The sequence below is a fragment of the Chiloscyllium plagiosum genome, chromosome 7, assembly GCF_004010195.1.
Source record: "Chiloscyllium plagiosum isolate BGI_BamShark_2017 chromosome 7, ASM401019v2, whole genome shotgun sequence".
In the NCBI taxonomy this organism is placed as follows: Eukaryota; Metazoa; Chordata; class Chondrichthyes; order Orectolobiformes; family Hemiscylliidae; genus Chiloscyllium; species Chiloscyllium plagiosum.
In genome coordinates this window covers 28,198,745-28,224,428 of record NC_057716.1, presented here as the reverse complement: position 1 = coordinate 28,224,428, position 25,684 = coordinate 28,198,745, and the positions used below count along the sequence as shown (strand labels likewise).

Here is a 25,684-nt window from a genome sequence, read left to right as displayed (position 1 = left end):
GCTTCATACAAAACGTTGAGGGGTGGGGGGGGGGCAGGAGGAGGGGGAGATGTGTGGAAATCTGAGACTCTCCTGACCCCAGCCCACATCCAGAAAGCTGGGGATTGATCTGAAAAATCTTGAAACCTAGTCAGGGAACACCACTCCCATCTTTTGTTCAAGATGCAGCCTGTCAAGGTCAATGGGGAGGCCATGACCTTAGTGGTGTTATTGCTCGACTGTTAATCCGGAGACCCAGGTAATGTTTTGCGGTTCGAATCCGATGGTGGAATTTGTAGTCAATAAAAATCTGCCGTTAGGAGTTTAATGACGACGGTTGTCGGACAGACCCGTCTGGTTCATTAACGTCCTTTAGGGGAAGGAGACTGCTGTCCTTACCCGTTCTGGTCTACATGTGACTCCAGACGCAGGGCAATGCCCTCTGGGTAATTCGGGATGGGCTTGACCAACATGGTGCCTCGTCCAATGAATGGATTTTAAAAAAAAGGTAGAGGTCAGGGATGGGAGGGATCAAAATGGAGGGCAGAAGAAAGGCACCCTTGCGGGGTGGGGAACCACAGCCGGATTCACAAGCAACGCCCTGGGGACCACGTTGGTTTGAAATACCCACCGTCACCCCGGGGGAGGCTGAAGAGAGGGGGAGGCTGCAACCCCCTGGGCTGCGGGGATGGGCGGTGGGGAGGGCGGGGAGGGAGGGGATGCAACTTACGTGTCATGTAGGAGGTTGTGAACTCAAAGTTGGTGAACATTGAGCGGCCATTCCACACCCTGCCAATCAGCTCTCCCTCATAGGTGAGGCCCGGTTTCAGATCCCGGATGGTATAGGAGTACATGTTGCCTGGAATGGTCACCTCTCTCCATCGCTCCCGGGAGTTTTTCTGCATGGAAACACACACAAAAGCACAGGCAGGGTTAGACGAAGGATGAAAGGGCGGCCTTGAGACCTTTGCTTTCAAACCCAGCTGACCTCACGACGGAATGAGACATTGGTCTTACGCCATATCACAAACAGTTTGGAAGCTAATGAACTCAACTTCCAGCGGCGAGGGCCTGTTGCAACGAAACGACCAGCAGGGAGTGCCAAACAATGGTATAATTACTGACAGCTTTTTTACATTAAACGAATGGGTTCCAGCCTTTGCTTTTTTTTAAATATATGTAAATACTGCCGGCTCCACAAGTCCTTTCTCCCTGAAAGTAAAACATCAGTGTTCCTCCACGCCTCCTCTTCCAGTGCCCTTTGCCACGGTTGGCCACACACACACACCGTGGCCCCAAGGAGTCCTATTAAGTCCCCTTAGCAAGAGCAGGGAGCACTGGTCTGAAGCCTCCAACAAAAGCCTACAGATTCACGAGTTGTGCAGCACAGAAACAGACCCTTTGGTCCAACCCAATCTAGTCCCACCTGCCAGCACTTGGCCCATATCCTTCGAAACCCTTCCTATTCATATACTCATCCAGATGCCTTTTAAATGTTGCAATTGTACCAGCCTCCACCACTTCCTCTGGCAACTCATTCCACACACGCACCACCCTCTGCACAATAAAGTTTGCCCTTAGGTCCCTTTTACATCCTTCCCCTCTCACGTTAAACCTATGCCCTCTAGTTCTGGACTCCCCCAACCCAGGGAAAAGACCTTGTCTATTTATCCTATCCATGCCCCTCATGGTTTTATAAATCTCTATAAGGTCACCCCTCAGCGTCCAACGCTCCAGGGAAAATAGCCCCAGCCGATTCAGCCTCTTCCTATAGCTCAAACCCTCCAAACCCAGCAACATCCTTGTACATGATTTCTGCACCCTTTCGAATTTCACAACATCTTTCCGATACAAAGGAGACCAGAATTGAAGACAGTATTCCATCTTGAGCCATGCTCCCCCACACTCCCGCCAGCAACTCCATGTCAACCCTGCGATTGTTGACATTAAACTCAGGACACGCTTGGCTGCCTTCTGTGCTCCTGCTTTGTGTGCCAAGAGAAAGCTGGAAATGACACACACTTTACTGAGCACCACTTGAGCAATGGAACATTGTTTTGGACTCAAGTTTGAAGCTTTCGCAAAAGCCTGGCAAGCCATTCCCAAGGCGACTCAGCAAGAGAGGCCGGGGGCAAGGTTGCAAACCCAGCTCGGGTGCAACACTTAAATTTTCTTTTGTCTGTCGGGGTGGGGAACAGAACTAGATACACATAACACGGCAAGGTTCATGTCCCCGACTGTATAACGGGTTAGTAAGTACTGATGTGACCAGAGGCCTCAGGGAGCGCATGCTTGTCGGACTCCAACACACCGCCATACGTAGTGCTAACAGGTCAGTGGACAGACCTTTCACCTCTTGGAGCACAGACAACAACCAGAGTCTGTTTTGTGTGGACCTGCTGCGATGGGCCGACTGGGATCCCAGGGAAGTTTGCCAGTTCAAATCCCCACTGAGGTCAACATGAACTGAATAGTTCAGGCAGCTCCCGGGGATGGAGCTCTCAGGTTAAAAAAAAAAGATGGCTGCCGTGGCCCACAGAGTGCTGTCAGCTAAGCAACGCTGCGGTGCTTCTCTGAAGGTGAGTCCACGCTTCCTCTTTAGCCGGTGAGAAAAGGAATAGATCTGCCACAATCGCAGAATGGCTCCCCTCTCCCCTCTCCCAACCCCCAAAGGGCCTCAGGGGGCAATGTTTCAATTGCAGTAATGACATAGCAGTTGATGCGCACAGGAAGCTCCCACAGAGATGATCAGTCTTGGCAGTGTGGATTGTTGGACAAATACTGACCAGGATTGCAGAAGAGAAGGCCCTTGCTTTTTATTAAAGTTGTGGCAATGGATCCTGCCAAGGGGCAGGTTGGTTGGTGGGGGTGAGGTGGGGAGGAGAGAAGAGGTTGGGCCATTGCCTGTGTGGGGGGGTGGGGGGGCGAGGGGAGAGAGCATGAGATGATAAAGAGATGCCAGTGTTGGACTGGGGTGTACAAAGTGAAAAATCACACAACACCAGGTTATAGTCCAACAGGTTTATTTGGAAGCAGTAGCTTTCATTAACCACCTGATGCTTCCAATTAAACCTGTTGGCCTATAACCTGGTGTTGTGTGATTTTTAACTGAGATCATGAGAGAGAGAGAAGAGAGACACACACAGAGACAGACAGACAGACAGAGAGACAGACAGAGAAAGGGTGCGAGATCATGGCTCTTCCAGCACTGTCAATGATCAGTGGGTGCGGGTTTACTTACAGGCTTCCATTTCAGTGTGTACTGGGTGACATGGAATGATTCCGGCTTGTTCCACAGGATGGGATGTGAGTCCGTCTGGTTCCCAACTTCCGTGATCATCACTTTGATAGGTTCAGATCCTACATTAGAACAGATCAGACAGAATAATAGTCCAGAGAGCTTTTTGAATGCGCAGACAATTGAGTGGAGAATACAACAGCAGAACAAGCCATTTGGGATAATTGATCCATAAATACTCTGCGTAACTCTCTTACTCCATTAGCATCTCCCTCTATTCTCTCCTCCATTGGTAGATTGTCCAGCTGTCCTCTAAATGTAATTACTCCACATTGTTGTGAGCCCCATACTTGAGTAAAGAGGTCCTTGCAGATCTCCCTCTCGGATTGATTTTTTTTCCTTTGATTCCCTAATGGATTTCTTCATGACCATCTTATTTTGATGACTTCTGCTTCTGATCTGTATCACGAGTGAAATCATCTCGGTATCTACGCTATTAAGCTCTGAAAGACTAGAATCAATTCAAACTCTACCTACCACTCCTCAGCCCACTGGCCCGTCTGATCAAGATCCCATTGTACCTGGAGGTAACCTTCTTCGCTGTCCACCTACACCTCCAATTTTGGTGTCATCTGCAAACTTACTATGTTCACGCCCAAATTATTTACGTAAATGACAAAAGGTAGTGGACCCAGCACCAATCCTTGTGGCACTCCACTGGTCACAGGCCTCCAGTCTGAAAAATAACCCTCCACCACCACTTTCTGTCTTCTACCTTTCAGCCAGTTCTGTATCCAAATGACTAGATCTCCCTGTATTCCATGAGATCTAACTTTGCTAACCAGTCTCCCATGAGAAACCTTGTCAAATGTCTTACTAAAGTCCACATAGATCACATCTACTGCTCTGCCCTCCTCAATCCTCTTTGCTACAATTAAAGAGGATGAAATCGATGGGCAAAACCTCTATTGCTCTGACTGCTAAACAGAGAGATCTAAATGAGCCGTTTAAGATGAGGGAAGGATTGAGAGAAAGAAACTATTTTCTGCTGAAGCTCAGACCAGAATGGAGGTGGTGGTGATGGCATAACCTTTGAGTTAGATCATTCAGGGTGATGTTGGGGAAGCATGTTTTCACATGAAAGAGGAGCTCCTGAAATGCTGTTGAGGACAAGGCATGATACAAGCTGTCAAAAACAGCTTTTTGTTAGGTAAGACGTTTAAGCGATATGGAGCCAATGACAGTGGAACAAGCTTGAGGGGCTGAATGGCCTCTTTTTGCTCTTGTGCAAGGCAGCTATAAGGATGCTGCCATTGACATGGCATATCTGAGCAGAGCTTGCAATCCAAACTACTGCTGGTCACAGCTAGTTACTGTTGACTATATATTGGAATCTTTTGTTCTCCAGGTTACTAATCTGACGGCATTATATATCAGTATATCAGCAGCAATGCAACTGTCAGTCAGGTTAGGTAGGAACTTGTTATTAACCTGGTTGACTACATCATTACTAGCATTGTCAAACTAGTAGAGCACAGCAGTTCAGGCAGCATCTGAGGAGCAGCTGCCTGACCTGCTGTGCTTTTCCAGCACCACTCTAACCTAGACTCTGGTTTCCAGCATCTGCAGTCCTTATTTTTACCTTGTCAAACTAGTAACCAGGATTCATTTCAAATAATTATTTATTTTGCCTAATTATCAAATTATTAGCTGTTCAAAGTCTCGTCACACCTAACCACTAATTACTATCCATTTGTTTAGTTGTTGATCTGATTAGAGTAAATGACTATTGTTTCCAAGTTGATGGCTACATATTGACTCGCCACTAACATGGTGGCTACTTTTCACAGCTAGTTACTTGCCAAGCTGTTGATGATACATTGGAAGTCTCTTCAGTTGCAAGCCCACACATTCTCGAATCTGTGTGGTCACAGCTTGTAGAGAGGATAGGGAGAAGGCTGAGGAGTCCCATCCACACGTTTTGCAATCTAGCTCAGTGCACTCTCAATGAACTTGGCAGGAAGCAACATTAAATTGGGACAGAAGACGTGCTTCAGAAAGCCAGTCCTGTAACACACCCTCTCCAAGTGAGGTCAACGAGGAGATTGTACAGCGTCGAAAAATCGTAAATCACGGTGAGACAAAAACCAGAAGAAAGGAAAGGCTTGGGGGCGGAGGCAGCACACAGACAGCCCAAAACAAATTCAAACTCAAAAGAAAACAACGTCTTCTGTATCACTGATTCAAAATTGCTCAGACGGGAGTCACAATGTGGGCACTTTGCTAAGACTGTCCTCCCTGACAGCTTTACCTTTCTCCTTACGTTTAGAGAGAAGCATGAGAGCTTTTGACTGAATTGGTTTCCCTTCGGCTCAAGTCAGCACTGGTTTTGTTAAAACGGGAAGTGTGAGGCTGACTGCTCCCCTAGAGTCACCAATCCTACAGCACAAGCAAAGTATCTCAACATTAAATCTACAGAGGGTTTACAATATCAATGACATCGGTCCTTTAGGTCTGGCAGTGGTGTGGGAGAACTACTGCTGCCTTTGGAAGTGGCTGGGTGAATGGGTGGGGATTGGGTGCTGGATATTCACAGGCAAAGGGTTGCCTGGCACCTCCCTGCGACACCACCAGTGCCCGGGCCCGTGACCTTGCCAAGCCCCGGTTTCTTATCCAAGCCAACAGCTTTGATTCGGAGTCTTGGATGTGTGTTTTGGACCCTTAGCACTGCAAAGCAATTTACTCATCAAGCAAAGACACATGGGAAAAGACGAGAAACGGGAAAGAAACAATCACCACGATGCCCTGCCAGACTGTACAAATCTGCCCGTTTATGAAGGATAATTACTTCACAATGATTAAATCTCATTACTCCCTCCAGGCAGTTACATTAATCAGCACAAATCACAAACTGCCTTACGTCCTTGTTGGCATAAGATAATAAATAGCACATATAAACATCATCGAGCAAATATGTGCAAGGGGCACAGGCCCAGTGATCAGGGAGAGGGAAACAAGAGGTCAACTTTCTGAAGGAACCAACGCAAACTCAGCGGACTGACAGCCTCTTCCTGCGTTCTGAGCATTTCCAAGTCTTGCCTTTCCAGTCAGCCCCCATACAACTCAATTATCATCAATCACTGGATTCACTCCTTGAGGAGGAGAAGGGCTTTCAGCTCTCCAAGCCAATGTGATAAGGCATCTGGATTATAACTGAGCAGCTTTGGTGCCGTGCTATTGGACCAGGAGGCCATTCAGCCTCTCAAACCCATTCCACCATCCTGTCAGAATGAGGCTCAAGTGGACTTTAACTCCATTTACCCTGGACCTCAAAAAAGCCTACCTCTAATGGGCGGCACGGTGGCTCAGTGATTAGCACTGCTGCCTCACAGCACCAGGGTCCCAGGGTCGATTCCAGCCTCGGGAGACTGTCTGTGTGGAGTTTGCACATTCTCCCCGTGTCTGCGTGGGTTTCCTCCGGGTGGTCCCGTTTCCTCCCACAATCCAAAGATGTGCAGGTCAGGTGAATTGGCCATGCTAAATTGCCCATAGTATCAGGTGCATTAGTCAGAGGGAAATGGGTCTGGGTGGGTTACTCTTTGGAGGGTCAATGTGGACTGATTGGGCCAAAGGGCCTCTTCTCATACTGTAGGGAATCTAATCAGCATTGACCAAGCAGGAGAAACAGTTTCGGTCTCTGGTATCACTAAGGGGAGATCACTGCTTCATCTTCTACTCCCAAAAGCAGCACAAACCTAGTCTGAAACATGTCCTCATCATTCTCAACAGTACCAGGCATCATATATTATCTTTAGCATAAAATGAAGATCTCTAGATGCTTCGCAGGAATATAAAATATGAGACACGTGAGGATACACAACCAAAAGCTTGAATTTGAATGAACTGAGGAGGAGAGAGAGTGCTGAGCCAGAGATGTTCAGGGATAGTGTTCCAGAATTTAAAAAGCTTGAATTTGAATGAACTGAGGAGGAGAGAGAGTGCTGAGCCAGAGATGTTCAGGGATAGCGTTCCAGAATTTAACAGTCTTGGAAGCTTAATCTCGGGTTAGTGCAGTGAAAGCCTGATCACATTTATAAAAGAGCTGTGCATGGCAGATCAATCAAATCAACATGGCTGCCTATTGGGGTTGCTATGCATTACTCATAAGGCCTCAGGCCTGGTCACTTGATATTTTTGAGCATGTGCTACCCATAGCCCCTCCCCACAACTGCAACAGTGCCACACCCCACACATTACAATTAACTTAAGATCACAAAAGTCCAGGGTTGGCACCAATTTGTTTGACAAGGAGGCACACTCACCCTGTTGTAACAGTGCTAGCTTCTCATTGTGTGAATCGGTCGTCGTTCCTGCCCAAGTTATACAGTGGACACTTGGGGAGGGTATCAAGTCAACTGAAGACCAAGGGGGAAACATAACCACACATCTGCAAATCCCAGAGATCATTCTCTACCCCCAAGAGAGTCCGCTGGGGCCCAACTGGTCACACTCTCAAGAATGAAAAGGTGCCTCCTCAGACATATGAGCACAAATCCTAGTCAATCTGTGCCATGGGAAGATCCCATGGTTGAGACTATTGTGACCAATTAATTTATTTTTAGTGATCTTAAAATCATTGTAGAATCCCTAGTGTGTAATCGGGCCACTCGGCCCAAAAGGTCCATACCAACCCTCGAAAGTGCATGTCACCCAGACTCCACACCCCACACCATTCTGGTAACCCTACATTTCCCAGGGGCGAACCCACACATCCCTGAACACTATTGGGCAATTTAGCATGGCCAACCCACCTGAAGTGCACATCTTTGGACTGTGGGTGGAAACCGGAGCAGACCCGCACAGACACAGGGAGAGCGGGCATACTCCACACAGACAGTTGCCTGAGGCTGGAATTGAACCTGGGTCCCTGGCACTGTGGGGCAGCAGTGCTAACCACTGAGCCACCACGCTGCCCTGTGATGTCTGTTTGAGGAGAACTCCTCTGCCGATCTTTCGATGGTGCCCACTGGATCATTTACATCCCCCTCCATAGAGAAGATGAGGACTACGTATAACATCTCATCCTAGGTGGCAGTTCTTGACGGTGCAGTGCTCCACTCAGCTCTGCACCAGAGCCCCAATCCTGACTGGCGTGGGTGAAGATCCTACCTGATAAGGCTGTCAGTGGCTGACAGGACCATTCCCCGATTCCCCGGCCGTAGCAGTGGCACTGGTACTGGATTCCATTCAGGTACTTGCGGAAGTTCTCGCCGATCTGGTAAAACCGTTGCGTGTCCGTGTCCTGGCACTGATCTGGGTTGGGGTGGGTGAAGAGGACAGAGAGGGTGAGAACATGCTTGTGGAACTGTGGTTGCCGAGAAATGTGACACTGTTGGCTTTTGCCAGGGTTTGTTCACTGCATGGATTTCCTCACACTCCAACTCATCTCAACACTAGCCTGGGATCTCTGTGGACCTTCCTCCATCACATACTGATCTAGTCATTGAGTCACACAGCGCAGAAACAGACTCGTCAGTCTGACCGGTCAATGCCATCCATAATCTCAAACTGGTGCCACCTGACTGTGCCTGGCCGCCATCCCTCCAAAGATTACTTTTTAAACACTGTAACTGAACCCTCATCCACCACTTCCTCTGGAAATTCATTCCACACACGAACCATTCTGTGTAAAGAAAACTTGCCCCTCTTTTTAAATATATCTCCTCTCACCTTAAAAATATGCCCCTTGGTCTTGAAATCCCCCATCCTAGGTAAATGACACCTACCATTCGCCTTATCTAGGCCACTCATGAATTTATAAACCTCTATAAAAGCCACCTTTCAACTTCCTATGCTCCAGTGAAAACAGTCCCAGCCTCTGCTTATAACTCAAACCCTCCAATCCTGTCAACATCCTGGTAAATCTCTTCTGAAGCCTCTCCACCTTAATAACATCCTTCCAGATTCTGGATCTAGCTTCTCCTTCATGAAACAATCATGTTGTAAGTGACAAATGTAAGTGCTCACTGCTCTCAGAGCAAAAAGAACTTTCTAATTCCTGATTGGATTTAACTGTTGAATTGATGAACGTTAAGTTCTGCACTTCTCCCACAAATTTTCTCAGCTTTGACCCCATTAAACAAACCCTCAGCTCACCGCAGCACCACCTACAGAGTACACCCGGGGATGCTTTGACCCGAACTGTCTCACCATAAGAGGGAAAAGGGAAACATGGGAGCTTTTAAAAAAAAGACTTGCTGAGTTGCATTTTAAAGCTGGGATTTATGCTGAACATCACGCACACACGTTTCCCCATGCTGTTACATTTATTTTCCTGCTGTATTGTACACTTGGCAGTGGCTCAATGCTTTGCCACAGGCCCTGCAGCCTCACACACAGCCAGCTTTAACTGTAATGCTGTCTACCAACCTGCCTGTGTTTCAGACACTGTTCCCATAGGGACCCTTGAGATTTAATTGTGGCTGGTGTTGGGGGAGGGGGGGGGGGATTCTGGGTCTGGATGTGGGAGACAGCTAGAACTTTTGCTTTCAGGAAAATTGCAAACTTGCACTTTTTCTCCCTCTCTCACCGGGCTTGTTTGAAATGTAAAGGAGAAGTGCGACCAATCAAGTCGGCGGAAGGATTTCCCCGCTGACTGAAATACCAGACGCATGTTGCAGGTGAGACGCTGGAAAGGGGAGCCAGAGCAGGAGTAAAGCATCAAAAGCACTTGAGTAGTCTACCAGCGATTCGGCAGTCCCTTCCTTTACAAGGAGGACTTGAAGGATGGGGCAGGGGGGAAGGGGCAGGCAGCTGCTTAGGTGTCGAGCTCTTTTATTAAGGGTCAGAGGGCAGGTAACCGCAGGACCAAGGTTTGAGCTAACTGGCAAGACAGAAATGAGAGGAATGTTTTTATGGTGGAGCTTTTATGGCCTGGACTTAGAGAGGAAAAAGTGGAGCCCTATACCTGAACTCAAATGTTTCCCTGGGCTCTCTCTTTATCTGTCTGGCAGACAGATCCTTCCCCTGCTCTTCTGGGCTTATTTCCCATTAAACTGCTGCCCACCCAGGTTCTTTCTGCTCTCATGTTTGGCCGATAGTTTTACTGGCTCCAGCCCCTCCAGTAACGTGCACCTCCCCCTCCCCTTCAATCTGCTGACACTGCGTTCCTTCTCCCGAGGATGGATCCGCTCCTGTTTCACAAACAAGCGCCGCCCGTTATCGGAAAACGCCATTTTCCTCCCATGTGGTGTCCCCAAAGCTGGCCATTCCCATCCTACAGAGACCGTGTGCCAAACCAGGCCCCAGGAGAGACAGCCAGAATCTAACCCCAGCTCCACGCCACTCCCAGTCACTGCTCACTCACTCGCTTCCGGACGGAACTTTTCTGACGCGTGTGCACTTACCAAGGGCATCACACCTCCACCGCCCCCGGCCCTGGCCGTAGCAAGTGCAGTTCATGCTGTGACCCTCTTCATGCTGTTTATAGAAGGTCTGGCCCACTTCGTATGTAATGTCGTCCACCACGCACTGATCTGTGGACAGAAGGTTTCACAGGCAAGTCACATCTCTAGTCTTCCATTACGGTTAGATGCTGAAGAGGAGCTGCTAACGATTGCAGGAGTCTAATGTGGTCAGTAAACATGACTGTTTATTTAAGCTCAGTAAAATACTAACAAATATACAGGTCAAGACTTCACCTCCACCACAAATCTGTCCTAGTGGTCAAGTGGTCTTGTATCAATTCCAATTTGGGCTTAGTCTCACATATATTCACATTAAAACCTTTATATGACATTCCCCCGCCCTACCAAGTTTCTTGAGTCTTTCCATTCCATTACAACCTTTTGTTTGCATCAGCTTATTCTACAATGTCAAGGCTACAACACCAGCCAGGCCATTTGGCCCAATTCCTTCATGTTGGTGTTTATGCCCCACACGAGCCTCCCCCCCCCCCCACTCCTCTCCACCTAATGCGGTCCTTATCCCCACCCTCAGGCACATCCTTCAGAATACTGACGCCATTCACCTTGCCTTGGCCGTAGAAGCAAGTCCCACATTCCATTCACTCTTTGGAAAAAGAGGTCTCTCCCAAGATCTCTTGATTCATGACTGTTTTAAACCCACACATTTCTTCTTTTCACCCTGCCCCGCACATGGAAACATGTCTTCCACATGCCCCATACCAGACAGTTCACAACATCCAGCCCTCCAACAGCTTCTCTCTTCCAGAGTTCGAACCTCTCATCCTAGGGGAAGCGATGGCCATGTGGTATGACCACTATTTTGATGCTACTTTTGTATCTGGGGGCTCCATGCTAAAGGTAAAGGAAGCCAAACCTTTGCCTTTCCGGCAATGGCCTAGTGGTATAATCACTAGATGATTAATCCAGACACCCTGGTAATGCTGTGGGAGTGTGGGTTCAATTCCCACCACGGTAGATAGTAGATTTTGAATCCAAAAATGAACATTAGAAGTCTAATGATGACATGGATCCAATGTCAATTGTCAGAAAAACCCATCTGATTCACTAATGTCCTTAACCTGGTCTGGCCGACATGTGATTCCAGACCCACAGCAATGTGGTTGACTCTTAACTGCCCTCTGGACAATTTGGGATGGGCAATAAATGCTGGCTATGCTGATACACGTTTAACCATATTTCCACAGAAGCTTGCACTGGCTTCTCTGCTTTTTGGTTCTGCTGCTCAAAGGACAAAACAGCACAGGAACAGGCCCTCCAGCCTGCGCAAACACATTTTGCCCTTCCATACTAAACTGTCTTCACTTACAGGATCCATATCCCTCTATTCCATTCCTTTTCATGTATTTGTCCAGATGTCTCCTGAAAGATGCTACTGTGTCTGCTTCCACCACCTCCTCTGGCAGCAGGTTCCAGGCACTCATCGCCCTTTGTGTGACAAACTTACCTCGCACATCTCTTTTAAACTTTCCCTCCTGCACCTTGAACCTGTGTCCCCTCCACTCTGGGGAAAAAAAGCTTGATACTTTCCACTCTATCCATGCTATTCATCATCTTATAAACTTCTATCAGGTCACCCTTCAACCTCCTACAAACCCAGTCTATCCAACCTTTCTTCGTAGCTAAAATCCCCCGTACCAGGCAACCCCATCCTGGTAAACCTTTTCTCCAAAGCATCCATATCCTTCTGGAAGTGTGGTGACCAGAACTGAACACAATATTCCAAGTGTGGCCTAACTAAAGTTCTATAAAGCTGCAGCATAACTTGTCGATCCTTACAGTTGATGCCTGTTAAATGAGCTGCAGTCCTTGGCTTTGTTTTCTTATCATGCTTCTATTAACCTTTGTAGCTACTGTCAGTGATTGATCTGTATTCCGTATTGTTTTGTTCCTCTACCTAATTTACACTTTATTGTCCAAACAGGATGTGATATCTTTATCCTTCCGCACATGTATAGCATATATTTGACAATTATACGCCCAATATACATCCCCTAATATTCTGACAGCGTTGTCCTCTCCAGTACTATCATCTCATGTTTTGTGTTGCGTCGCCGCTAATGTTAATCCTTGCAGGAATAGAGTGGTGACCCGGTGCAGAAATGTCTAGATGATTCTATCATTGACTTCTCGGAATACAGGCACACAGGGTTAACCTCGTCCAGGGCTAGTTGTAGTTCAACGTGTAGATCCGCCATTTAGAGTCATAGAGATGTACAGCATGGTAACAGACCCTTCGGTCCAATCCATCCGTGCCAACCAAATATCCCAAACCAATCTAATCCCACCTGCCAGCACCCACCCCATATCCCTCCAAACCCTTCCTATTCATATACCCATCCAAATGCGTCTTAAATGTTGCAATTGTACCAGCCTCCACCACTTCCTCTCGCAGAGTTGTGCATTTCACTGTTTGTTAATTTTCCCAGACGCACTCCGATGTCCAGCGATACATGAATTCAAACAGCAAAGGCAGTAACTGTACAGGTTCTCTCTCTCTCTCTCTCTCTCCTGCACTATCCTCACCATGTGCTTCCTTTGTCTGCTCTTCTCCTATCCTCACCATGTGCTTCCTTTGTCTGCTCTTCTCCCTTTTAAAACTGCCATTGTTTTGACTTTTTTTTCAAAAGTTCCAAAACAATGCAACAGCATATAAAACAGTAATTGCTGCTCCTGGAATTCGAGGAAATCACCTCCAGTACCTAAAATACCTCAAAAAAGGAGCAGCTGTTACAGCCAGAAATCTTTCCCGTCCTCCATCTTGGATTACCCAGAATCCTTCCAATTCCACTGAGGTGGCCACTCTCGAAGTGTCAGGAGGGAGGAGAGGGTTTGAATTATGTTTGATATGCCAGGGAGCAGGCCCTTGTGATTCCTCAAGCCCTCACAGCCCCCAGACTAGTCCTCGTCTTGCTGTCAGGTCAATACCAGTGCACGGCCTTGAACCAGCATAGTTATCAGATAAATTGGCTGCTCATCTCCATCATCTCGTCATTCCCATTGCTCAGAACATACCTGGCAGCAGGAACATCTCAGCTCTCCTCCTGATACCTTCAACCATCGTATTCAGAGACCTCCCATCTCACAGACGGGAGGGGAGAGAGAGAAGAAGTGGGAGAGAAAGCGAGATAGAAAGAAAAGAAAAATATTGAGAGAGAGAAAGAAAACATGACAGAGAGAAAAAAAGAGAGAAAGAGAGTGTGATCAAGAGAGAGAATGACAAACAGAAACAGAGTGAGCAAATTAGAAAAGTAGACCCACCTCGCAACTGAGCATGTGCAATGCAAGCCCATTCACCGCGGCCATTGCCGTGACAGGTGCACCTCATCATGTAACCCTGCTCATGCATCTTGTCCCACTGATCACCAACGTGATACATAACCCCGTCCGAATTGGTGCAAATCTCTTCATTTTCTGGGAACAGGTGAGAGGAGGGAGTGACATAAATGAGTACCACGCTAAATATTAATATAGACACATTCAAGTAGAAAGCTTCAAGCAGTTCATCATGCATCTGTTCTCTTTGCAAAAAGGTACCATCTTGCTTCAATGTATTGCAATAATTCTCTCAAACAATGGACCTCAAATGATGTCAAAAACTGGACACTGCAATGGAGCTCACTATAAAAGGCTTCAAATGGGTTCTTTGGATGCAATATTTGTTCAGTGTATCTGCTCGAGTATATCAAGACTGAGCAGTGATCTGATTGAGCTGCAGTACCTGATGATGATATGGTTGGACAGGGTAGAGAGAAACTGTTCCCGCTGGTCCACAAGGGGAAAACAAATTAAAACTAGAGCCTAGGCTGCTCAGTGGCAATATGTGAGCAAGTGTTTCTCGATAAAGGGTCGGGGAATCTGAAATGGTTGCCCCCGATAAGCTCTTGAGGCATTTGCGTAGGAGATAGGGGCGTCAATTGCAAGAGGGATAAGAGATTTTTATGACTTAAGGCTGTTTGATGAAGTTATGAAAGATTTCATGATGGTACCTAGTATGGTACAGAAACAAGAAGCCTACCTAGGTGATCTTCAAAAGGAATTCAATAAGTTACCACACTAAAGGCCAATCCACAGGAAATACATTATGATCAATAAGTGATTGGTTAACAGACAGAAAGCAATGAATTGGGATAAACAGGGCGCTTTCAGGTTGGTTGCCTATGACTATTATGAGTGCTATGTAGATCAGTCCTCAACCTCAGCTCTTTGCAATCTACATTAATGACTCCAATTCAGTGACACAGAGGGATTATATTCAAGTTTCCTTACGATTTAGCTAGGTGGGAGCATAAGCTGTGAGGAGAACACAGTGAGGCTGCAAACAGATCTGAACAGGTTAGTGTGTGTGCAGCAGGATGACAGATGGAGAATAATATGTGGAACTAACTATGAGGCTATTCACTCTGAGACCAAGAATAGAAAGGCAGTATAAATTTTAGACGGCACGAAATGTTGATTGTTCTAAGTGTTCATACAAGGAACTCAGAAGTTAGCTAACACACATAGCAAGTGATTAACAAGTGATTAGAAATGGCTCTGGCCTGTATTGCAAGTAAACTCAAGTACAAGAATGAGGAAGTCTTGCTACAATTTTTCAGGGCTTTGACCAGACCTCATTTGGAATACTGTGTGGAATGTGTTAAAAAATAATTTACAGGATGTGGATGATTCTGGCTCGGCCAGCATTCACCGCCTAGCCATTATTGACCAGAGGGCAGGTAAGAGTCAACCACATTGCTGCAGGCCTGGAGTCAGACTAAGGAAATATGGCAATTTTCTTCCCTAAAGGGTATTAATGAGCCAGATGAGGGTCTTCCTGATATTTGTTTAATGGTTAATCATTAGGCTTTTAATTCAGGCTTTTTACTGAATTCAAATTCCACTATCTACAATGGTACAATTTAAACCCAAGTCTCCAAATATTAGGCCATCTCCTCCCATGACCTTGAGACTCGCTATTTAAAGGGAGAGAATACTTCCACTGGAGAAGGTACAGTGAAGGTTCACTAAGTCGGTACCCAGGAGAGGATGGCCCTCTAATGAGAGATTGAGTAAATGGACCCATATTATCTGTAGGGATGAAAAGAGGTTAATATTGTTGATTCAAAAGGGATTTGAGAGGAAATGACATTGAAAAGTCAATTGCTCCTGGTTGAGAAATCTAGAACATAAGCATGGTACTACCTCAATGTTAAAAGGCCAATTATTTATGATGGGAGTGAGGAGAAGGCTGAAAATACCCCATCATTTCTATATGTTTGAGGCAGAGAAATTAAGGGATGTGGAGGGAATTGCAGGAGTCATGGTTAGTGAACAGACATGATTGTACAGAAGACTAGAGAAAGCTCAGAGGGCTGGTCACATCCTTATTTAGGGATATGGAAGCAAAACAGCTTAATAGGGAGTTAGAATGCACATCGACCATTAAATGTTAGAAAAGGTTAGAAGGGCCGAATGATCTCCACCCCTTCTCAAGTTAGCTGGTAATTTTCACAATTTGTAATCCAGGATGGGCCAAACACAACACTTCACGTTCATTCTTAGCGCCCTTTCCACACTAATCATACGCGCAGCGAGACATGTGATTTCACCTTCGTACGGCCGACAACCTTTGCCGCTAACCAGTTTGCACTGTGACACTGGAGATTAGTCGGGTTGAAATGATATAAGAGAAACTGGGACAGGTCTAGATCATACCTGCCATTGGACAGAAGCCAAACTTCCTGTCGGCATCATAGTTTGCAGTTGTTCCACACCATTTCATGCTATCTCTTCTTCCATCGGAAGTGCACTCGGTATAGTTCCGCATGTTGTACAGGTAAGGGAAGTGACACAGCGCCCCATTGGAGTTCCCTCCTCGGCTCTGAATGTAAGTGGCTAAACGCAGCAGGAGGTCAAAGAAGGACAGACAGCAAATTGTCAGATTGTTTTCAGCAGTTCACACACATGGGGTACATTCAAAGACATTGAACAGATTCTCGCCCGTTCCCTTACGCATCTACCTTCATCTGTCCCCCCTACTGAGGAGGCAGCCATTGAGTGAGCTACTGGACTAAATCAATGGGAGTCCCTCACAAGTGGACTGAACGGTCATTGTTGCAAAGTTTGCATTACACTGCCGATAAAATGTGGTAACAAGCTGACAGACACTTGGTAAATATACTTGAAGATTGTAATTTGTTCCGAAGGAATGGTTTGAGCTAAATTTAGGCCTTCGGGCCTAGAGCCATTCTGACCAGAACAGGGATGTTGAGAACCACCTGTCCACCATTCCTGTATTATGGAAGGTCTTGCAGAAAACGTAGTCTATATAAAGGAGGAGGAAATATGTTCTGCTTCTTCCCATTATTACTTTGCTAACATTCGCCCAGGGAAATCTCTCTTACCATTACTATCCTCCACCTTGGCCCAGGCCATTCTACATGGTGTACGTTGACAAGTCATTTAACCACAGGGGGGAGAAGTGTTACACCCAGACTTGCCTGCATTCTGCACGACCCTACCCCTCAAAAACTATTTGATCCACTCCTAACCCCACTGGCATGCACTCTCCCGGTAACAGATTACTGAATATCAATTACGGGGAGGGCACAGGGACACCAGACAACAGGCTCCCATTGCCAATCTCGCTGATCAACTCGCCCAGCATGGGAAGGCCACTGGCAGGCTGAGATGGAGGGGTAAGAAGAGGACAGAGTCAAGGAGGAAGTGCTGGATGAGGTACAGTTCGTAAGTTTGCAGATGACACCAAAACTGGAGGTGTACTGGACAGCGAAGAGGGTTACCTCAGATTACAACAGGATCTTGACCAGTTGGGCCAATGGGCTGAGAAGTAGCAGATGGAGTTTAATTCAGATAAACGCGAGGTGCTGCATTTTGGGAAAGCAAATCTTAGCAGGACGTATACACTAAATGGTAAGGTTCTTGGGAGTGTTGCTGAACAAAGAGACCTTGGGAGTGCAGGTTCATAGCTCCTTGAAAGTGGAGTCGCAGGTAGATAGGATAGTGAAGAAGGCAGTTGATACGCTTTCCTTTATTGGTCAGAGTACTGGGTACAGGAGTGGGGAGATCATGTTACAGCTGTAAAGGACATTGGTTAGGCCACTGTTGGAGTATTGCATGCAATTCTGGTCTCCTTCCTATTGGAAAGATGTTGTGAAACTTGAGAGGGTTTAGAAAAGATTTACATGGATGTTGCCAGGGTTGGAGGATTTGAGCTATAGGGAGAGGCTGAACAGGCTGGGGCTGTTTTCCCTGGAGCATCGGAGGCTGAGGGGTAACCCTGTGGAGGTTTACAAAATTATGAAGGGCATGGATAGGGTAAATAGGCAAAGTCTTTTCCCTGGGATGGGGGAGTCCAGAACTAGAGGGCATAGGTTTAGGGTGAGAGGGGAAAGATATAACAGAGACCTAAGGGGCAAAGTTTTCACACAGAGGGTGGTATGTGTATGGAATGAGCTGCCAGATGAAGTAGTGGAGGCTGGTACAATTGCAACATTTGGATGGGTATATGAATAGGAAGGGTTTGGAGGGATATGGGCCTGGTGCTGGCAGGTGGGACTAGATTGGATTGGGATATCTGATCAGTATGGATGGGTTGGACCGAAGGGTCTGTTTCCATGCTGTACATCTCTATGACTCTATGAATGTGAGGAAGGAGGAGAGGGGTGCTATCAAAATGTGGGTGGTTCTGCAGTTTGTGACTGGACACGAAGCAAAGGGGAGACAGCTGTTATGTGCCAGGGACCGGCTTTCAAGAGAAAAGGCTTCCGGACTTACTAGCATGCTGGTTGCAGAACGAGTAACTGCGATCGGTGTCAAAGTCTTTGGTTGTACTGCACCAGAATTTATCATCACTGCGTCCTTCATTCGTGCAGGATGTGTAAGTCTTGCCCATAAACGTGAAGGGAAACATGCAGGGTTTTCCGTTTGAGTTACCTCCATATGTCTGAGATGCTGATAAGACCAACGGAAACAACAGAATTACATTACTGCCACACCTTCCTCTGATCTTCTCAAAGCACTTTACTAAGTACGGTTTGAAGTGTGCAGCTGAGGTGTAACTGTTGGCCAGAACACCAGAGAAAATGCTCTTGAAGATAAAGGGATGTTTCACACCTCATCAGCCAAGACTGTGCACTCAAATCTCTGCGCACTCAAACCTTCAGACTCAGAAAGCTGGAGAGATACCACATTGGTCATAGTCTTTGCTACAAAATATTTATAATGCTGAGATATCCCCCGGTATGACTGGAAAATAGAACAAGGGACAACATTCACAATGAGAAGGCGCAACTCTGGGTGCAGTTGCAAATCAGTGACCTTCCAATATTAACTAGATTTACCTTTCTCAATGTTCACATTTCTTCAGGTCACTCCACAATTGTCCACAAAGCTTCATGCAAACACCCCAATAATCCTGAGCCCCTTCTTGCTCATGTAGACCCTCCCCCGATCCTCCATAGCTGTAAGGTGCTCAAGGAAATGCCAAATCCATAAAGTGGGGAACAAATTCAAAGTACAAGACATCCCTTCCCTCCCTGAGTTGGGCAGGCCTTAATCTTGACAGCAAACAATTGAAACACTTCCCTGGTTCAGTCACCCGTAATCGTTCACAGGGTATATTTTCTGAAACATGCAACGACCCATGAAGTTCCCTTTCTAAAAGGGTTTCAGAAGCCATGTTCACGTCAGTCAGGGTTTGTGCACTACAGCACACTACTAATACTTACGCAAATCGCGACAGCTCACACCATTACCCAGACAGGTACACAACATGCGTGCACTCCCCTGCTTCTTAAGCCATTGCATTCCATCGCTGTAAGAAATACCTCCATCACTGACACACTGAGGTTGTGGCTGGTAAATCGCGGGCTGCACATTATGCTGTAGGTGACTGCTGGATTCTGGAAAGGAGATACCAGATTTATCTTTGAAAAATTAGTTCTTGCTTTCAATAAAACGATAAATACAAGTTCCAAATTAGAGCAAAATAAATGGCGAGTTGACATGAGACAAAAAAATGGGAACACTGAGACAAACAATGGAACGTTAACATTGGAACATTGCTTGTCCTTTTCCTTCCTTCAGACCACTGGTTATGTCCCCTTCATGGGATTCTTGGTAACAGACAGGACGTTGTATGCTGCCAATTTGTTAAAGTAATAATAAGGTGCTTTTTATGATCCTGTCTGATAAAAATCCGCATCTGTTTTAATTAATTGGGGAGGAAGCAGTATGTGTCCAATATTCAAAACGAGTCACTTTGTCCATGTTTCTGCCTGTGGCAGAGTCTAAAATCTGAGGCCATCAATATGGGTAAAGTTGCTACACCCACAGAATGATATGATTGTCGAGGGTAAGTCATCGTGTAGTGGTAATGCTACCAGACTGGTATTCCAGAGACCTAGTCTGATGCCCTGGCATCACAGCGTTCAAGTTCCACTGTGGCATTTAAACTATTTTGTCAAAAAGTTTACAACTGGATAGCTAGTCTCAATGAACTTGCAGTACCTGAAATAAAAAGCCCACCTCGTTCACCAATCTCCTTTGGTGAACAAAAACTGCCATCTTAACTTGGTGCGGCCTACATGTGACCCCAGATCCAGAGCAATGTGGTTGATTCTCAACTGCCCGCTGAAATCAATTGGCTAACTCCCCCAATTCAAGGATGGGCAAAGAAGTTATATCCACAGCCCAATGAAGAATAACCCACCTTAACATGGGAGCAGTTTGAGATAAATTGACGCACTAAAGGGGACGTTTGACAAGCATGAAGGAGAGAGCAGAGGGATATTCTGATAACTTGAGGTAAAGTAAACTGGGGAGAGGGATTCATGTAGGTACCATCACAGGTAAAGCATCTGGTTTTGTTTTGTGCTGTAAATAGTTTGTAATCTGTAGAATTTGGTGTAATATGTACATAATCTGATCTAATAAGCATGGAAAACAGAAAATATTTACAACCCTGTTTACATGAACTCTTCTTTTCAAGCGAAAGAATTAAAGAGTTATAAAGTTGGGCTGCTGAGCATTCCAATACTTTTGCAAAATGGTTGATGATGGGCCAAAAGCTAAATGCACCTGATCCATTTCGAACTCAAGTCTCACTGCTGTGTCTAAAGCTGTCCAGCTCTTAAAAGTGGCTAGACTTGGCATGAGTGCAATGGTGCCCTTACAAGCAATTTCAAACCATTACCTTTGTACATTTTACTATGAAGGCCAAATCTCACACTTACCGGGACCAGACACCAAAGAGGTATGTCGCTCACATTCCCACACTCCATGCCCTTTGCCTTTACAGGAGCAGTGAAGGAGATGGCCCCGGCTGTCGGTCTTTGTCCAGGTATCCCCGATTCTATAGGACTTTTGAATATCCTGGTCATTGCATCGGTCTGGAACAGGCAGTGAAAAGGACTGATATAGGAACAGTAATCAACATGCTGTCCACACTTCAGTTTCTAAACAACAAGGTGAATGTCTTTGGCATCTTTCACAGAGTAAACCCTCTCAGGCACTTCAGAAACAACATCAATCACTTCAGGAGACACTGGACTTCTATTAAAAATATCCCTTTCCTCTCCACACCTCCTAAATTTACACCCTTCTTCCCTGGAACTTCATGTTTGAATCCCTCGAATTAGTTTTACCACAGCACTGAAATTACTCTGTTCAATGCTGCAGATGACAAATGTAAACATTTCATACTCCCCCTGTTTGCAACCTTTCAACAGTTCAATGCATGATCCTCCTCCACTGTGATCCAGTTGGATAAGGCTGCTCACGGATCAATTCTAATTCATCCAGTCATAGGAGTCATAGAGATGTACACACAGTCCAACTCATCCATGCTGATCAGATATCCCAACCTAATCTAGTCCTATTTGCCAGCACTTGGCCCATATCGCTCTAAACCCTTCCTATTCATATACCCACCCACATGCCTTTTAAATGTTGCAATTGTACCAGCTTCCATCACTTCCTCTGGCGGCTCATTCCATATATGTACCACTCTCTGCATGAAAACGTTGCCCCTTGGATCCCTTTTATATCTTTCCCCTCTCACCCTAAACCTATGCCCTCTAGTTCTGGACTCCCCCACCTCAGGGAAAAGACCTTTGCTATTCACCCTATCTGTGCCCCTCATGATTTTATAAACCTCTATAAGGTCACCCTCAGCCTCCGACACTCCACGGAAAACAGCCCCAGACTATTCAGCCTCTCCCTATGGCTCAAATCCTCCAACCTTCGTAACATTCTTGCAAATCTTTTAAATAGTTAGTAAGTTTGCAGATGACACCAAAATTGGAGGTGTAGGGGACAGTGAAGAACGTTACCTCAGATTACAATGGGCTCTTGATCAGATGGGCCAACGGGCTGAGGAATGGCAAATGGAGTTTAATTTAGATAAATGCGAGGTGCTGCATTTTGAGAAAGCAAATCTTAGCAGGACTTATACACTTAATGGTACAGTCCTAGGGAGTGTTGCTGAAGAAAGAGACCTTGGAGTGCAGGTTCATAGCTCCCTGAAAGTGGAGTCGCAGGTAGTTAGGATAGTGAAGAAGGCATTTGAGATGCTTTCCTTTATTGGTCAGAGTATTGAGTACAGGAGTTGGGAGGTCATGTTACGGCTGTACAGGACATTGGTTAGGCCACTGTTGGAATATTGCGTGCAATTCTGGTCTCCTTCCTATCGGAAAGATGTTGTGAAACTTGAAATGGTTCAGAAAAGATTCAGTCAGTAGCTTCTCTCCATGCTCACGCACTGATGTTCCACAAGAAACCATCCTTGGTCCTTTTCTCTCAAGGTCCTACTTCACATCCACACACTGTCTCTCACCAACACTCTCCAAACGCACTGTAACTCTGATACCACCCAGCTCTATGTTGGACCCACTTCTCGCCTCCTGCACTGTCTCTAACCCAAATTTCCTCCGACTAAATATTAGGAAGATTCAAGCCATTGTATTCAGGCCTTGCTCCATACCCTACTCCCTACTCAAGTCTCGGTGCCACATTTTGACTCTGAGATGAGCTTCCAAGCTTTCTCCTACATTATTTCCACCTCTGCAACTTTCCACAAAGCGTCCCTATTTGGTGGATGGTACATAAGCACAGAGAACGTTTTGGCTAACTGACAGCAGAGATCAGGATAACTGGCTCATTTTCGGTTTGGCAGATGAGGAAATAAACAGGACACTTTTGGAGGCAGCAGACTCTGACCAGTACAGCACCACAGGGGACAGTGCTGGAGCCTCAGCTATTTATAATCTACACTCAGAATGTGGAAGCAGGCATACCAATTATAGAAGAGTAAGGAAAGGAGGTAGAAGGTTGATTTAGCAATTAAACAGGGGATTTATGCATCCAGTCACAGGGCACAGCTGAGGTATCAAATGAACGTCTTGCATTTGTCTTGGCCAAAAGAGAGGCTACCCTGGCCACAGTGATAGAGATAGAGTTATAAACTAAAAAGGATGTATTTGATAAGGCACGACAGTTGGAGTATACAGAGGGAAATGAGAATGGAAATCACTGAGGTGCTGGTGACAACTTTTCAGTCTTCCTTTGACACAGGCACAGAGTCAGAATGTAGTAAATGTTACATCCTTGTTGCAAGAAGGAAGTGGAAAAGTTAAGATCAACCATTACAAGCCAGTCAGTTTATCCTCAGTTGTGGAGAAATGACTAGAAATTATCATTCAAGATAAAATCTAGAGTCGTCTGGGCAAATTAAAGGAAACCAGCCTGGACTTCACAGGGGAAAGACCACATTTAACTGTTTTGCTGAGGTTTTGTTTTGAAAAGGTAGCAGAAAAACTTGGATGAGAGCAAAGTGCACACGCTTTGATATACAACGATACAGCTGACAATAGGGGTCAGTGTCGGGATACTTGTTTTTCTTGATATATATTAATGAGACAGATCTCGGTGCGCAGGGCAGAATTTCAAGGTTTACGGATCGTACAAAACCTGAAAGCAGCATAAACTCTTCAGGAAGTAGGAAGGACACTGACAAGTTAGACAGGTGGCAAATGCAAAGACTGAAACGGTGTCAGACAATTTGTTTTCAGTTAAAATACTGTGTACAGTTGTGGGCGCCTCACTTTTGGAAGGACATGAATGCATCAGAGAGAGTGGAAAAGGAATTCACAAGCCCACTGGACAAAGGACTTCCATAATGAAGATACATTGGAGAGGCTCTGACTGTTCTCCTTGGAGTGGAGATGGTTGAGGAAATTCTGATATTATATTGAACATCTGGACAAAGACAGAGAGAGAGAGGGGCCAGGGGGGGGAGGGAGAGAGAGAGAGAGAGAGACTCTGCTCCTACTGCTGGAAGGAAGGATGGAGAATGGAAAGGCACAGATGTCAGGTGGTTGACAATATGTCAAGGAAAACGTGTGTGAGATAGAGACTGATTAGATTAGATTACTTACAGTGTGGAAACAGGCCCTTCGGCCCAACAAGTCCACACCGCCCCACTGAAGCGCAACCCACCCATACCCCTACGTTTACCCCTTACCTAACACTACAGGCAATTTAGCATGGCCAATTCACCTGGCCTGCACATCTTTGTGACTGTGGGAGGAAACCGGAGCACCCGGAGGAAACCCATGCAGACACGGGGAGAACGTGCAAACTCCACACAGTCAGTCGCCTGAGGCGGGAATTGAACCCGGGTCTCTGGCGCTGTGAGGCAGCAGTGCTAACCACTGTGCCACCGTGCCGCCCACTAACCACCGTGCCACTGCATGTGAGAGAGAGAGAGAGAGACACAGAGAGAGAGAGAGAGAGAGAGCGAGAGAGAGAGAGAGAATGGAATTGGATTCCTCTCCCAAAAGGAACACTGTGCAAGATTCAGGGGAGGTGGCAGTAGAAGCACACCAAGAGAGAATCTGAGAATCTTTACCCCTGACTCTCAAGCACACAGGTACAGCGAGGAATTAGGAGGGCAAATGGACTGTTGACCTTTATTGTAACAAAGATACAGTGTTAATATAAAGATGTCTAGCTGTGTCTCTACACAGCATTGGTGAAAGCACATGGAGAGGATTGTGCCCAAATTTGTTCTCGCACCTTCCCCAAAGAGGGACATACTTGCATTGAAGGCAGTTCAGCGAAGGTTCACTGGGCTGTGTCATGGGGTGAAGGGATCCCCTTATCAGAAGTGGTTGAACAGGTTAAGCCTAGACGCACTGGAATTTAATGGTGGTGAGGTGATCTCACTGGAACTTATACAGCTTAGAGGGTGCTTGACCTGGGCAGAAGACGTGTCCACTTCACAGGGAAGCAAGGGGCACACGAAATGACAAAGAGTTTCTTCCCTCTTGGAATATGCTTCCTCTCTACAATGGAGGCAGAATCATTTAAGGCATTCAAAGTTTAATTCGACGGATGTCTGCTCAACAGGAGTCGAAGATTATGGAGGGCAAGGTCAGGTAGGAATGTGGACACGAACAGATCAGCCATGTTCTTACTTGAATGACAGAATGACCTACTCCAGTTCCTCATTCTTACATTCTTCAGCTCATCTGCTAATGAAACCCTCACCCGTGTCCTCCTTATCACCGGGTTTGACTATTTCCACACACTCTGTCACATTCTATCCTCCCACCCACCCACAGCTTCCAACCTCATAGTCCTGGAACCCCGCACTGCCCGGTTCTACCTCCTTCCCAAGATCCACAAGCCTGACCACCCTGGCCGACCCATTGTCTCAGCATGCTCCTGCCCCACTGAACTCATCTCTACCTACCTCGACACTGTCATATCCCCCCTAGTTCAGGAACTCCCCACATACGTTCGAGACACCACCCACGCCCCCCACCTCCTCCAAGACTTCCGTTTCCCCGGCCCCCAACACCTCATCTTCACCATGGATATCCAATCCCCCTACACCTCCATCCGCCATGACCAGGACCTCCAAGCACCCCGTGTTTTCCTCTCCAGATGTCCCCAACAGTACCCTTCCACCGACACT

General features: G+C 46.4%; 1 protein-coding gene across 4 annotated transcripts in view; it reads right to left on the bottom strand.

The window, feature by feature from the left end:
• LOC122551435 (fibronectin-like) overlaps nt 1–25,684 on the bottom strand; it is a 95,700-nt gene that overhangs the window by 59,336 nt on the left and 10,680 nt on the right. For all 4 annotated transcript variants that reach the window (XM_043693335.1, XM_043693336.1, XM_043693337.1 and 1 more), the window contains exons 6-14: nt 20,940–21,095; nt 19,434–19,607; nt 18,481–18,657; nt 16,399–16,578; nt 13,963–14,115; nt 10,624–10,752; nt 8,387–8,530; nt 3,221–3,339; nt 710–878 (exon numbers count right to left, since the gene is read on the bottom strand). In XM_043693335.1, the coding sequence (XP_043549270.1) occupies nt 710–878; nt 3,221–3,339; nt 8,387–8,530; nt 10,624–10,752; nt 13,963–14,115; nt 16,399–16,578; nt 18,481–18,657; nt 19,434–19,607; nt 20,940–21,095 (1,401 nt within the window). The remainder of the gene's footprint in view (nt 1–709; nt 879–3,220; nt 3,340–8,386; nt 8,531–10,623; nt 10,753–13,962; nt 14,116–16,398; nt 16,579–18,480; nt 18,658–19,433; nt 19,608–20,939; nt 21,096–25,684) is intronic.